The sequence below is a fragment of the Chaetura pelagica genome, unplaced genomic scaffold, assembly GCF_000747805.2.
Source record: "Chaetura pelagica isolate M959 unplaced genomic scaffold, ChaPel_1.0 scaffold534, whole genome shotgun sequence".
In the NCBI taxonomy this organism is placed as follows: Eukaryota; Metazoa; Chordata; class Aves; order Apodiformes; family Apodidae; genus Chaetura; species Chaetura pelagica.
In genome coordinates this window covers 362924-377158 of record NW_009953065.1, presented here as the reverse complement: position 1 = coordinate 377158, position 14235 = coordinate 362924, and the positions used below count along the sequence as shown (strand labels likewise).

The following is a 14235-nucleotide window of genomic DNA, read 5'->3' as shown; positions in this document are numbered from 1 at the left end:
AATTAAAAGTCAGGAATGCAGGAAGGAAGAAGTAACTGTGTGGGGCCAGAAATGGACGTGTGAGTCGACTTTGTTACATTAAAATTGAAGCGAATAGAGAGATCAAAGGATGAAACACCTTCGTGAATCAAGCATGACCTGCATTTGTACCTGTCCAGCTAGCTAAGAAGTGAAGGTTGTAGCCCTAATTAATGGCAGGCTCTGGAGGAAAATCCTGCTGCCTGGGTTGTACACTGCTGCATGAGTGCCATATCGCTGCTGGGCTCTCGTTTTTCCCTTGATTTTTACCTGACAAGCTCTAATAGCACCCTTGTTAATGAGTGAGTTATTAACTGGATGAAAATGTGGAGGCATACAGGGAGGTCGGGTGGGTTGCCCCAGGGGCCGTGGGATGCTGACAAGCAGGAATTCTCTGTTGCCCTCCACTTCCCATGAGTGTCTCCATCTGGGCAGCAGCAAGACTGGCTTTGACTTTAAAACCATGGCTCCAGTGCTTGTAGTGTCCATCATCTAAGGCAGCAGCTGCCACACAATCACTGTTGGTCTGATTAGTGCTCCTTATGTGCATGTTGGAAGGCAAAGTCTGGGGCTGGTAGACAAAAGCCATCTAAAGCATGTGTTAACTTTGCTTTGAGAACCAAGGTAGGACTGGAAAGAAAGTGCTAAAGTGAGTAGATGCATGTTAATAGCTAATTAACAGCTAATAAACAGCTAACTTCTTGGTCCAATAGGCTTTTGCAATTATTTAGGTGGAACTGTGCTCTCCTTGTTCGTTCTGAAAGAGTTTATTCAGGCATTAGTTCCAGTAAGGTCAGAATAAGCCTGTATGATGACATTCTTACCTTGGCAGGTAAAGAACACTCCTGTGGTCCTTTACATCCTCTTATGTGCAGTTACATGTGTTAGAGTCTGCAAAAGTACATCCATTATGTACTAGCTGTATTTTGCATTATTTGGAGCATGTTTGGTTTTTTTTCCCCTTCCTCTTTTATAGCCAAGTTTATTTATTTATTTATTTATTTATTTTTAATGACAGGTCCACGGACACTGTATGTGCAGACATAACACCAAAGGGTTAAACTGTGAGCAGTGTTTGGATTTCTACCATGACTTACCCTGGCGACCTGCTGAAGGCCGCAATAGTAACGCATGCAAAAGTGAGTTTGAGTGAAATGCGGATCAGGAGTCTGGTGTGAGCTTTACATGCTCTTACTTGGGAATTGTTACTATATATATGTGTGTGTGTATATATATGTATATGTGTGTGTATATATATATGTAGTCCAGTATGTGTTCTTTGGTTGCCTCTGTTGTGTCTTTTCTGCAAACTTTCATCTCCCCTGGGATCAAACTCTTACTTTGCTTCCTGCCTGTGCCACAGAGTGCAACTGCAATGGCCACTCCAGCCAGTGCCACTTCGACATGGCAGTGTACATGACGACGGGGAACACCAGTGGGGGGGTGTGTGACGACTGCCAGCACAACACCGTGGGACGCAACTGCGAGCAGTGCAAGCCCTTCTACTTCCAGCACCCGGAGAGGGACCTGCGGGACCCCGATGTCTGTGAGCGTAAGTGCAGCCCTACTCCTCAAAGTGGGAATGGCCGTGGCATCCCGGCCATGTCTCCCAGGGCTTTCATAGAATCATTAAGGTTGGAAAAGACCTCTAAGATCATCAAGATCAGCTATCAGCACCACCATGCCAACTAAACCATGTCCTGAAGTGCCATGTCTACATGTTTTTTTTAACATCTCCAGGGATGGTGACTCCACCAGTTTCCTGGGCAGCCTATTCCAATGCCTGACCACTCTTTCAGTAAGCAAGTTTTTCCCAATATCCAGTCTGAATCTCCCCTAGTGCAACTTGAGGCCAGTTCCTCTCATCGTATCACTGCTTACGTGGGAGAAGAGACTGACCTCCACCTCATTAGAGCTGCCTTTCAGGCAGTTGTAGAGAATCCCCAAAGAATTTAGAATTTACCTTCCATCTTCTTTTGGCCAGTGCTCTGCTCCCAAGCAAAGATCCTTGAGGGAAGATGGTTGTCATGGAGATCTTGAGCAAGTCTGGCTGGGTTTTGCTTTCTCTTTGGGAATCTGGAAGTTTATCTGGTCATTATGTGTTCAACCCGTGCCATGTGGGACGCTTGCAGGAATGATACACTCCACAGAGCAGCGGGGTTTAAATCGTTTGCTGTAAGATTAGGCCTTTTATTTTGTAGCAGATAATAAAACAAGGTGCAATTCTTCCTTCTTAGCTTGCAACTGTGACCCAGCTGGTTCTGAAAATGGTGGCATCTGCGATCGCTACACGGATTTCTCCACTGGCCTCATTGCTGGCCAGTGCCGTTGTAAATTGTTTGTTGAAGGGGAGCGTTGTGACCTCTGCAAGGAAGGGTTCTACGGTCTGAGTGCTGATGACCAAAACGGTTGTCAGTGTGAGTAAAAACATATGTTCCTTTATGTGTGATCAAAGGGTCTTTGAGGAGCTGTTAGAGCTGGGAGAAGTCGGTTTGTGGGGTGAGGGTTTTTTTTCCCCCCTCTTTGTTTCATATTTTTGCTAAAGGAAAAAACATTCTTGTAGTTTTGCCATAAGCTTGGAGTCCACCCACTCTTAAAACTCTGTTCCCCAGTGCATGCAGTACAAATAGCAGAATCCTCCTTATTTGTTTTGAATTTCAAGTCCCTAAACAAGGGAAGTTTTACTGGGATGGCTGGTGGGCAAAAATCTGCAATTAATCTCTGTCATGGGGAATTCTGGGGAAGCTTTAATGTAAATATTTAAAGTTGGATACTGCCTAAAATTTAGCTCCAATCCTGTGTTTTGACTGGCCTATTTGTATTTCCCAATCTAGCTTGTGCATGTAATCCTCTGGGTACCCATCCCGGGGGGAATCCTTGTGATTCAGAGACAGGAAACTGCTATTGTAAGCGCCTGGTAACAGGAAAGCAGTGCAATCACTGCCTGGTAAGTAGTTTACCATAAAATAATTGGGAAGATGCTGGTGTGGGGAGACCTGGTGTGCTGGAAGCACAGAGCAAGGTGCTGGCTGCCATCTCTGCCTGCCTGCGAGTGGGCACCTGGCATTCAGGCTGGAGTGGGCCCCTTGGGATGTCAGGAGCCATGTTACAGTGAGCTTGGAGGCATCTAAAGGCAGACAAGAGCATCAGGAAATTAATTCCTGGGACCATAAGGAGTGAGCCATTAGGATACCTGTTGAAGTTGCTCTGTGAAAATGAAGGATCTGGGGCAGTTCTGCTGGAGCCCTCGCTGAGGTGAAACGCAAAATGGTCAGAGAAGCAGTGTTACCAAAAAAAAAAAGGCTTTCTATACAGGCCATTATCTTAGGCAGCAATTATTTCACATGTGTACATTTCCATATATGTGTGCTGGAGTGTTAGAAACACTGTCAGATAAGTAGATGTGTTTGTATAAACACCGACAGTCTGTCTTACCCAGCAATGGACTACATGGAAAATGTAAGAAGTCTGTCTGTCTCTCTAAAAATCAAGTTCACAGAATTGTCAGTGTTGGAAGAGAACTCAAGAGATCATCTAGTTTAGCCCCAAAGTTGCAGAGTAGCAGCCCTGCAAGGGTAATGCCCCACACAATGTCCCATGTGCTGCTCTCCACTGCAGGTTGATGTACTGGGCTGTGATTTTCCAGGTCCTTCATGGATGAGGAGCCGAACTGGTGTAGATGGTGCAGTAGGAGTGAGGTCTCTGAGCTTGGGTCCTCCTGGATCTTGCTTATAAAGCTAGGTGGAAAGATGTAGGGTTTTTGCTCAAGCCCTTGAGATGGTCAACAAAGTGGAAGAGAGCAGGTGGGGAGGTTGTATTGGTGGTTGTGGGGTAGATGAGGTTAAATCGGCTCCGGGTTACAGTGCTGGTGATGTTTCCTCCTGCAGCCTGAGCACTGGGGCCTGAGCAATGACATGGATGGATGTCGGCCGTGTGACTGTGACCAGGGAGGAGCACTGAACAACAAGTGAGTCTCAGCCCAGTTACTCTCCTGTAATCATTCACACCAGTGGGTTTTGCTTCATTTGCAGCCACAACATCCAGGGCTCAGGGTGCTCTGGAGGAGAGTGCTTGGGACCATTCTTCTGCTTTAGAAAGTGGCAGGTCTTGACTGCAGCAAAGATTGACAGAGGCATCAATGTCTTTTCCATGCTGAGCAGCCTCCATTTGTGCCACGAGTGTAGGTGAACATGTAAAACTCTTTTAGCGTAGCTCTGCCTTTGGTCAGCCAGGGTAGGAGCCAGAATTGAGCTCTACCTTGGCCATAATCTGGCGTATAGTCTGTGTCAAAGCTTTGCTTTCACAGGATGAAAGCAAGAATTGAACAGGGACGTGGGCCATCAGGCTGGTTCATGGTTTGCTCCCAGTTTGTCCCTTTGGCCAGTCTGTGTGTCAGTCCATCCGCTCTGGGGAAATGCACTAACTGCACGGCCCCGCAGCATTGCCTTGGTGGTGCTGTGTGGGGTGGGATGTGGACCTGGAAGTGCCCATTGGAGAGGTGGAGATTTTTCAGAGAAAAGCATAGGTTTTGAAGATGTATCCATCAGTAAGAGCATGGCTAAAATGCCCAGTCGGAGGTAGCCAGACTACTGCTCCAACCAGAGCAGTTTTCTGTGTGTTACGTGTGTGTCCAACCCCAGGCTTTTCAACAACAGCATGTTCCTTTGCTCCCTTTTTTTTTCTCCCCTCCACAAACACTGTGAAATGTCCCACTTCTGTCTAAAGCCATAGAAGTTTCCCAAGGGGATGCATGAACTGTTTACTGCCAGAGCCTACAGGACCAGACCAAGGAAGTTTGGAACTGGTCCTTGTATGACTCCTGTAGGTCATCTCAGCCTGCGGACACCCCATCTGTGGCTGGGATTGCCGTGGGAATGTCCCTTGGGCTGTCTCTTCCCTCCACTCCTGAGTGAATTATTACCCCTTGGCAGGCAGCAGCGTGGTCATTAGTGTTTATTCACTCCTCCATGCTCACTCCCTGCATGTGGATTGGTTACACCACACAGCTCGGAATGGCTCCCCCAGCCCAGGCAGGGGTTAGGGGTACATCTTGGCTGTGTTCCAGAAGGGCTTTGCAGCCTGTTTCCCATGCGCTGAGCCCAGTGATTGCAAAACCAGGCGGGGAGGGGAGATACAGTGTCCTGGCAGGGCAGGGAGCAGCTGTGCTTTCCTCCAGCTGCAGGAAAGCCACAAAGCCTGGCTCCAGCTCCCGGCTTTGCTTTCTAACGTCAGCAGGAAAGAGGAACTTTGTCCTCCCCAGGGCACTTCTCCTCAGCTGCTGAATTGCTCCCATTCAAGGTGTGGGATGTAGTGCCTGGGGCAGCTGCACCTCACCCAAAATTCATCCCCACGCTGTATCCTAGGTGGTGGAGTCATTATCATTCCCGGAGGGGAGACCTTCCAGCTCCCCGTCTGGGTGAGCATGGGCACTTCTGGCACCTCAAAGTGAGTGCTGAAGTGAATCTGCAATTTTAAAAATTGTTTCAGTTGAAGTTTACTCTTAGAATGGGGGCTTGAGAAGTCTGGAGATTTTAACTTTTGAAAATGTTTCTAAATTCAATTTGAATATAAAGAAAGGGGCATCTTTTGGTGGACTAATAAACCTTCCTATAAGAAAGTGTGCCTGGGCACATACATAAGTACACCCCACCTGAGGGTTCTTCAGAATGTGGGATGGACTCTCTGGGGACAATAAACCTACTGAAAAGCAGTTTAGGGTAGAGCTGTGTTGAGAAAAGAAAATGGCTTGCTATGGAGGAAGTGGAGCTGCTGTTTATAACCCTGGACAGACCTTCTGCATTCCCCAGTGATGGCTCCCACATCTTTGGCTATGTCTGTCCTACTTTAAAGAAGCCAGGAATGGTTTTTCCTTCTGCGTAGCTGCTGGTGGGCGACTTCTTTGGATGTGCTTTGCAGCATCCAAGAGCACCTTGATATCCCAGGGCATGCAGGGTCATGCATGTTCTTGCTTTGCCTGAGCCCATAAAAACTGCTTGCATGGCCTGCAAGCCTGGAGCAGAAGGGTGCTCTGAGCTTGCAGGACAGACATGCCTCTTGGCTACATCTGTGGTAGCAAATGAAGCTCTCCCAGGACTGCTCTCTGGCCTCAGGGAGCTGCCTGCATCCATAGCATGAAATCCTGTAGCCACCCAAATAGAAGAAACCACATGCAAAACGCCTACTGGAAATGGTCCCTGGCCCACGCTTGCTTCCAGCCTGAGCCGAGGAGTTGTTTGGGAGAACAATAGTTGGGTTGAGCCAGGACTGCACCCAGGACTGTGCTGCCATTTTAGCAGTGGAGGTGGTCCAGCTATAGAGCCTGAGAGCATCTTGTGGCTCAATACAGCTGCATCCGGAAGCACTTCTCCTGCATCACTTAGGACGTGAAAGCAGAAGATAGCTCTAGCACTGTCTCAGCATAGTCAAGACGTGGTCTATATTAATTGCTCTTCCATTTTAGCTGCTCGAGTGAATCTGGCCAATGCGAATGCCGGCCCCACATGTTTGGACGTCAGTGCAACCAGGTGGAGCCTGGCTATTACTTCATCTCGCTTGATCATTACATCTATGAGGCGGAGGAAGCCAACTTGGGTCCTGTGAGTAGCAGTTTCAGTGGGCTGGTGTGTCTGGACATCTGTGGGAAAGTTGTTGCACTATTTGAGTGTTGGAAGCATCTGGTTTATACCCTGAGTGTTTTGCAATTAAAATATGAAAAACACAAAACTGCATTGTATCAGAAAACCGTCAACCTGCAGCTCTTCAACCTTACTATTGATAAATAACGTAGTAGTTTAGGGGAGTAAAGTGCCATATTTCTTTTTAAACCTTTTTCTTTCATCGTGACTGTACAGTTTTTTTCCTGTCAGCATCCCTCTCTGTACCCTGCTGTGTACCTGCCCCCTGCACTTACTTCTTCCCCTCTTTATCTCAAGAGTGGTTGGACGCTCTCACTGGCTCTTCTTTTTGGTGCTACCAAAACCAGGAGGGAACAAAGCACACATTTATGTGTGTTGCCACAACTTTTAGAGCTTCTCTACATCAACAGCATTTTTTCTAATAATGGCTGGAACCATGATTGCTTGTGCAAAAAACTGTTTTGTGTAAGTCAGGTTGCCTGTATCTTGTTTACCCCTCTGGCATTGTACATCAGGGTCTCTTTTTTTTCAACACTGCACAGCCTTGCTTTTAATTCATTAACAGCAGCTAGGTGATTACATCAATTATTTTTTACTCCAGCAAGGACTCAAGGAGATAATTGTTTCTCTAAAGCCACAGATCCTTGTCTGCCTGCAATTGGGCACTTGGTCCTGATTTATTTATTTATTCAGGCAAAATGAAACCACTCTGTAGTTTCGTGCACGGGAGATTTTTTGCTGTTGGATAACTGCAGAGAGGGGAGAGAGCGCAGAACAGAAATTGCACTGCAGCAGAGGGTGTGAGAGCTGGCACAGGGGTTTTGGTGTATTTATGTCTGGCTGGAGAATGTAATACCTGAGGCCTTGCCGAGGCTTGAGGTTGAAGGAGGTCAGCTTGAAAACCCACCTTGCCCAGCAGAGCAAGAGAATGTGCTGCTGGTTTGCCTTTTGAAACCTTCAGAATGAAGAATTTTTTAAAATGGCAATATTGAAAAGCTTTCTCCCAGATCTGGTGGCAGAATAAAACTCTGAATTCCCAGGTAGGGCACAGACTTGTGGGGATTTTCAGGTGGTGCCGAGCCCCCCCTTCTCCCCACAGCTGCACACCACACTTGTATGCTATCTGATATCCTTTCTGGAAAGCTATGACCCTTTGTGCAAAGCCACAGGGTAATAACATATAGCTAAGCTCTATTCAAAGAGTGTGGGAATACATGAGTTGACATCCTGAAGTGATATGTATATATATAGACATTTCCTTCTTTCTGCTGAAGTAGCTTCCTTAGGAATTCACAGGATGTTGTTCTATGGAGAGAACTATTCATGGATGCAGATATATTTGAAATGGGAAGCTTGAATACCAAGCTTCCCATTTTTTGTTTCCTTTTTCTTCTTTTTTTGTTTTGTATAAGGAATAGCAGCTAAAAACTTGGCACCTCAGACTGAAAGAAGTGACTATGTATTTATTTGGCTATTAAATATCTGTCCTTCATTAGGATTTCTATTACTTAGTGACACTCTACTTGTGGTGACCATGATCAGCTTTTCAAATGTTATCCTGAGCAGTGGTTTGGTTTGGAGCAGCCTGGTGTAGTCAGGAATTAGCAATCAACTTAGGCAGTTAAAAGAGCGATTACGTGCCACTGCAGTAAATCCTACTGCTATAAGTGTGATGTGAAATTCTTTACAATGTAGAGATTTCATAGTTGGTGGATTAGTTACCCACAGCATTTTTAAATTTGATTCCCCACTATAACAGATAAATAGATGAAGAGTTGTGCAGTGTCATAAGATCTTTCTTACTTTTTGTATGTTGTTAAGCAGCAGTGCAGTGGTGTTGCAGGCACATGGGTTTAAAAGAGAATTCATGTTCTCTGGGATGCAAATGATGGATGCTGCAGTCCAGAAGTGATCCCTCAGCAGAAGTCACCACTTTGTGTGCTTCCGTGGGGCTCACAAATTTAATGTATCAGTAATAAAATCTCTGTTCTTTGTTTCTGTAGGGAGTAAACATCATGGAGCGGCAGTACACACCGGAGCGCACACCCTCCTGGACGGGCATAGGATTTGTAAGGGTCCCTGAGGGTGCCTACCTGGAGTTCTACATCGACAACATCCCCTACTCCATGGAGTATGATATTGTGGTCCGCTACGAGCCACAGGTAGGTCTGCGAGTAGGGGCATTGCTGCCTCCTGGCAGGTGCTGCATGTTCTGGTGCAGGACTGACAGGAGCCCAGCACTTGAGGGACTCATCGTGACTCAAAGACAAGAACAGAAGCTCAGTTAAGTGTCTCACACATGTGAAAATCCAGGAAGGTTTTGACTGTCGCTAGTATTGTTTGCTTTACAGTTTTGTTTATTATTATGTTGTTTTAGCACCTGTTTAATAAGCAAATTAAAAAGTGACAAGTCCCATCAGGACAGATATGAGTATAGATTTGGCATCAGACAGACAGGCTTCTCATGGGTGAAAACGATGCTACATGCCTTAGGAGACAAACTACCCACCTTGGATGATGAGTGCCTGCAGCCACAAGTTTGTAAGCAGGTGTTTTTTGACTGCGGATAATTCACAAGGTGGAAGGAAAAAGAGAAATCCCCCCAGCTCCTTAGAGATGGGCAGCAGTCAACTACAGTGAAATGCTCAGGTCTGGTTACCAGAAGTTGAGGGAGAGGAGGTTGCCCAACCTGCTGCTAATGCTGTGCCACAGATGGGGCTGTCAACAACCTAGTCATGGAGAGAGGCTGAAGTGGCACTTGCCTCGCCCTGTCTCAGCCCAGACCTGCAGTCAGTAGATGCCCCATTGATGCTGGAGCTGCAACCCCCAAAACACAGTGACCACCCTGTCTGTTCGCGCACTTTTCCTGGCCTGAGCACTGGATGCTCCTGGGACCTTGCAGCCATTGCTTCATGCTCATCAGCCTTTTTTTTTCCCCCTAGTTGCCAGATCAGTGGGAAAAAGCTGTGATCACTGTCTCACGTCCAGGCAAGATTCCCACAGGTAGTCGGTGTGGCAACACAGTTCCTGATGATGATAATCAGGTTGTCTCACTGTCACCAGGCTCCAGGTCAGTATAATTGGAAGGGCCAAAACCAGAAAAAAATGTAAAAAATTGAAACAGAGTAATACCACATTTTCAGTTTGCTGTGGCTCCGATGAAAATGGGTAAAATTTAATTTCCAATGGGTTATAAAAACATATTTAACATTTTGTCTGTAGACTCAAAGCTTTGAAGTTTATTCTTGTTTTCTTATCTTTTTGTTCACCAAGCGAGGAGGGGGGAAGTGTTTGCACAGTGAACATCGGTGCGACTCTTTACCTTGCCGATAAGCTTTCCTGACTCTGACTTGCACAGGCTTCCAAACCATCTCTTTCACATTGCAGCTTTTGTTCCGGCCGGCCTTGGCTGCTTTCCGTTATCTTGATTGCTTTACAGAGCCACCTGAAATGCTTTATGGTGCTGGACGTTTGAAGTAAGAATTGTTTCCTGTTCCTAATCCAGATATGTTGTTCTCCCACGGCCTGTCTGCTTTGAGAAGGGGCTGAATTACACCATCCGCCTGGAGCTGTCCCAGTACTCCTCAGTGGATATGGAGACCGAGAGCCCGTACACGCTTATTGACTCTGTGAGCAGAAATTATTTCAGGGATGCTTTGGTGGAAAAGTTACATTTAAAAGCCTGAAAGTTTGCATCTCCTCTGGGATGCGTCTGTGTAAATCCAGAGTAATGTTTGACGATGTTGTTGTTTACTGCAGAAGCCAGATGTTAATTGAACAGTGTAAAGCAGCATAGGTTTCTTCAGTCTCAAAGTATGTGCATTGTTTTTCTGCTAAGTTGTATTTTACAGGACTACAGCTAGTTCCACAGACCTGCAGTTTCTTAGGAGAGACTAATGTGTGTCACACATACCATGAATGTCAACATCAGCTTTTTTCTTCTGAATGGATAGAATTTGGTAGATACCAGAAATATTCCACTGAAAAACTAGAGAAATACCATCATTTCCCATCCAAATTCTGTCTGGCTGTTTGCTCTTTGGCCAAAAAAGAATGATAGGAAGTGGGATAATACTGAATTTTCACAATTTTGGTGGAGGCTCTTTAAAAATAATGATGCCTTGTTGCTGTAAAATTGTTTTGTAGCTCGTTCTCATGCCATACTGCAAATCGTTGGACATATTCACAGTGGGAGGCTCAGGCGAAGATGTGGTCACAAACAGTGCTTGGGAAACCTTCCAAAGATACCGGTGTCTGGAAAACAGCAGGAGCGTTGTGAAAACCCCCATGACGGATGTCTGCAAGAACATCATATTCAGCATTTCTGCGCTGCTACACGAGACGGCGTTATGTACGTAACCACCCCCTTGCCGGGCAAACTGTCTGGGAGCTGGTGGGGGCTTGTAGGCAGAGCGCTGTGCACGGGAAAGGTGTGCGCGTGGGGTGAGGCAGGTGGTTCATGTCCTGCACCATGACACTCACTGCTCTTGATGATTTTCTCCCTTCAGCATGCCAGTGTGACCCCCAGGGCTCTCTGAGTTCAGTGTGCGACCCCAGCGGAGGGCAGTGCCAGTGTCGTCCCAACGTGGTTGGAAGGCAGTGTGACAGATGCGCCCCTGGCACCTTTGGGTTCGGGCCCAGCGGGTGCCGACGTACGTTAAGCCCGTGGCTCTGGGCTGTGCTGGGGTCGGGGCCCTGCATGTAGGCCTTGTCGTGGAGACGCAGCCCCTCTCTCCCTCTCCTTGCAGCCTGCGAGTGCCACCTCCGAGGCTCTTACAACGCCTTCTGCGACGCGGAGACGGGCCAGTGCCACTGCTTCCCCGGGGTGTACGGGCGGCAGTGCGACCGCTGCCTGCCTGGCTTCTGGGGCTTCCCCAGCTGCCAGCCCTGCCACTGCAACGGCCACGCCGACGACTGCAGCCCCTACACCGGGGAGTGCCTGAGCTGCCGGGACCACACAGCGGGGCACAACTGCGAGAGGTACGCTGTGTGCTCCCTCTCCTCCCCCACAGCAGCATGGCTGCAGAAGCTGTTCCTCTGCAGCACTGGGTGCTCGAGTTGGTGTGAATCCAAGGGGAAGGCCTTGCATCCTGAGAGCCAGAGCACCGCTCGTGGTCCCAGAAGAGGATGGGAGTGGGGACCCCCTCTTCCCTGCCTGCAGCTTGTATCTCCCATCAGTACCTGCCCAGGCTTCTGAGAGCATTTTGCAAGACTCCAGGGCTTCAGAGAGGCTTTCTCCATTGCAAGCCTCCTGAGATGTTTGGGTCTCTTACTCTTACATTGGCATAAGGCAGACGAATTTACCTCTGTGGACACAGCTTGTAGCATGAGTGGTATGGGAGAGCAGTGAGGACGTTTTCTGTCCTTTGGTTCTTCACAGTGGTTGGAAAACTGAGTGTAGTTATGGCAAGGCTGCAGCCTACTTGCCTGCGGTCCCTGCATGCTTGGTTCCCCATTGTGCAGGTGCCAGGCCGGCTACTACGGAGACCCCGTCCTGGGATCAGGCGACCACTGCCGCCCCTGTCCTTGTCCTGATGGCCCTGAGAGTGGACGCCAGTTTGCCAGCGGCTGTTACCAGGATCCAGTCACACTGCAAGTCGTGTGTGTCTGTAGTGTGGGATACATAGGTACTTGGTGGGTGCGTGGAGAGGGCTTGGTTGGGTTGAAACTCCTGGTAGGAAGGGGGGTTATTCATATGGGTTCATATGGGTTGTTGGATGTGACTACAGCACCAGCATCAGCGTGTTGCTGCTGGAAGTTGGCAGCTCTTGAAAGGTGCTGGGGCAGAGTGGCTTGTTCAGGTGATGCCAGCACCAATGTGAACCTTTTCCCTGGTATTGTGGAGGGAGATGACCAGTGGTTGGCAGAGGTGGATGAGACAGCAGTGGAGCCAAAAGGATGAGCATGCTGGCAGCTGGACTGCAGCAGGGTGCCTTGGAACCCCAAGCAGTACCATCCATCCTGCACCAAGCTGCTGCAGTCTCACCGGCCGCTGCCTCTGTTGCTTTGAGCATGATCCAATTAACGCCCACCCCCACTAACGGCCTTTATTGCCTTGCCTCAGTCCTGCCGTTTACGGGGCTGCACACTAGCGGTCCAGGATGGTAATTCCCACCGTGCCTGTTTGTTCAAACAGGCAGTCGATGTGATGAATGTGCGTCTGGCTTCTTTGGGAGCCCTGATGAGGTTGGCGGCGCCTGCCAGCCGTGCCAGTGCAACAACAACATCGACAGCACCGACCCGGAGGCCTGCGACAAGAGGACGGGAATGTGCGTGAAGTGCCTGTATCACACGGAGGGGGAAAACTGCCACCTCTGCAAAGAGGGGTACTACGGGAGCGCCCTGCAGCAGGACTGCAGAAGTGAGTGAGGGGACACAGCCCCTCTGCCAGCCTTGTCACGGGCTGGCAGTGACCACATCAACTCTTTTTCAGTTTACCTAGGGGTGTTTGGGGTGGAAGGGAGACCTCATTGCCTCCAGCTGGAGTTGGGTGTTGCAGCTCAGTGGGGCTCCTGGCTGAGAGGGGAGGCCTACATATTAGACTGAGCAGGGACAGCATTTACACATGCTGAAAGGAAGAGGCATTTGCAGGAGATGAGTTTGTTTTGGGATACATAGGTACTTGGTGGGTGCGTGGAGAGGGGTTGGTTGGGTTGAAACTCCAGGTAGGAAGGGAGGGTATGTTCATATGGGTTGTTGGATGTGACTACAGCACCAGCACCATCGCGTAGCTGCTGGAGGTTGGCAGCTCTTGGAAGGGTTTATTTATCTCTTCTCTAGAGATGAGGGTGGTGGGGTGTGGGTTCGGCTTCTGTTTGCAGATGTGACTGGACAGTAGGAGCAAGGGCCATGGCTGGGAGCCAAACTGGGCTGTGGGGAGGCAGATCCTCCTCTCTCCTGGCACCTGCCAGGCAGCCCAGCAGGGCAGCTGGGTGCTGTGCTTGGTACACCATCAGCCACCCCGAGCAGATCTGCCACTGGAGCCAGCTGGCAGAAGCCAGGCAGGCTTGGGCTTTGGTTGTGTACAGAGGAAGGAAAAGAGAGGGAAAGCTGAGCTGCTTGGATGAGGGGTCCTGTCGCCTCCTGTGTGCAGGGGCAGAAGCCATGAAGGTAGCCAGCCTGGGACATGAGGAGGGCTCTTCTGCAGTGTGGAGTGTCGTTCAGCTTGGGTCAGCCAGGCCTGGCCATGGGCACTGGGACATGCTGTGCCATCAGCTGGCACCTCTGGGGACTTGGAGAATAAGCTAAATATGAACTCCAGGCAGTTTGGTAACTGGAGGGCAGGCTGGCACCGGGGCACCGTGCTCCTTCCCTTTCAGAGTGCGTCTGCAACTACCTGGGCACCATCCGGGAGGACTGTGAGGACTCGGAGAACTGCCGGTGCGAGGCGGCCACGGGGCAGTGCCGGTGCCTCCCCAGCGTGGTGGGGCAGACCTGCGACCGCTGTGCCCCCCACACGTGGCAGCTGGCTAGCGGTACCGGCTGCCAGCAGTGCGGCTGCGACCCCGTGCGCTCCCTGGGGCCCGCCTGCAACGAGGTGAGCGGCTGTGGGGCTCGCCGGGCTGGCGCCGGCGCTCCCCCG

General features: G+C 49.3%; 1 protein-coding gene across 1 annotated transcript in view; it reads left to right on the top strand.

Moving 5' to 3' along the window:
- The window catches only part of LAMB1 (laminin, beta 1), a 41639-nt gene that overhangs the window by 6320 nt on the left and 21084 nt on the right, over positions 1–14235 (top strand). The window contains exons 6-20 of the mRNA XM_009996777.1: positions 1037–1157; positions 1382–1570; positions 2256–2435; positions 2853–2965; positions 3906–3985; positions 6479–6614; positions 8657–8815; positions 9596–9723; positions 10159–10282; positions 10800–11004; positions 11162–11305; positions 11402–11633; positions 12117–12280; positions 12790–13014; positions 13973–14190. Of these exons, the coding sequence (XP_009995079.1) occupies positions 1037–1157; positions 1382–1570; positions 2256–2435; positions 2853–2965; positions 3906–3985; positions 6479–6614; positions 8657–8815; positions 9596–9723; positions 10159–10282; positions 10800–11004; positions 11162–11305; positions 11402–11633; positions 12117–12280; positions 12790–13014; positions 13973–14190 (2418 nt within the window). The remainder of the gene's footprint in view (positions 1–1036; positions 1158–1381; positions 1571–2255; positions 2436–2852; positions 2966–3905; positions 3986–6478; positions 6615–8656; positions 8816–9595; positions 9724–10158; positions 10283–10799; positions 11005–11161; positions 11306–11401; positions 11634–12116; positions 12281–12789; positions 13015–13972; positions 14191–14235) is intronic.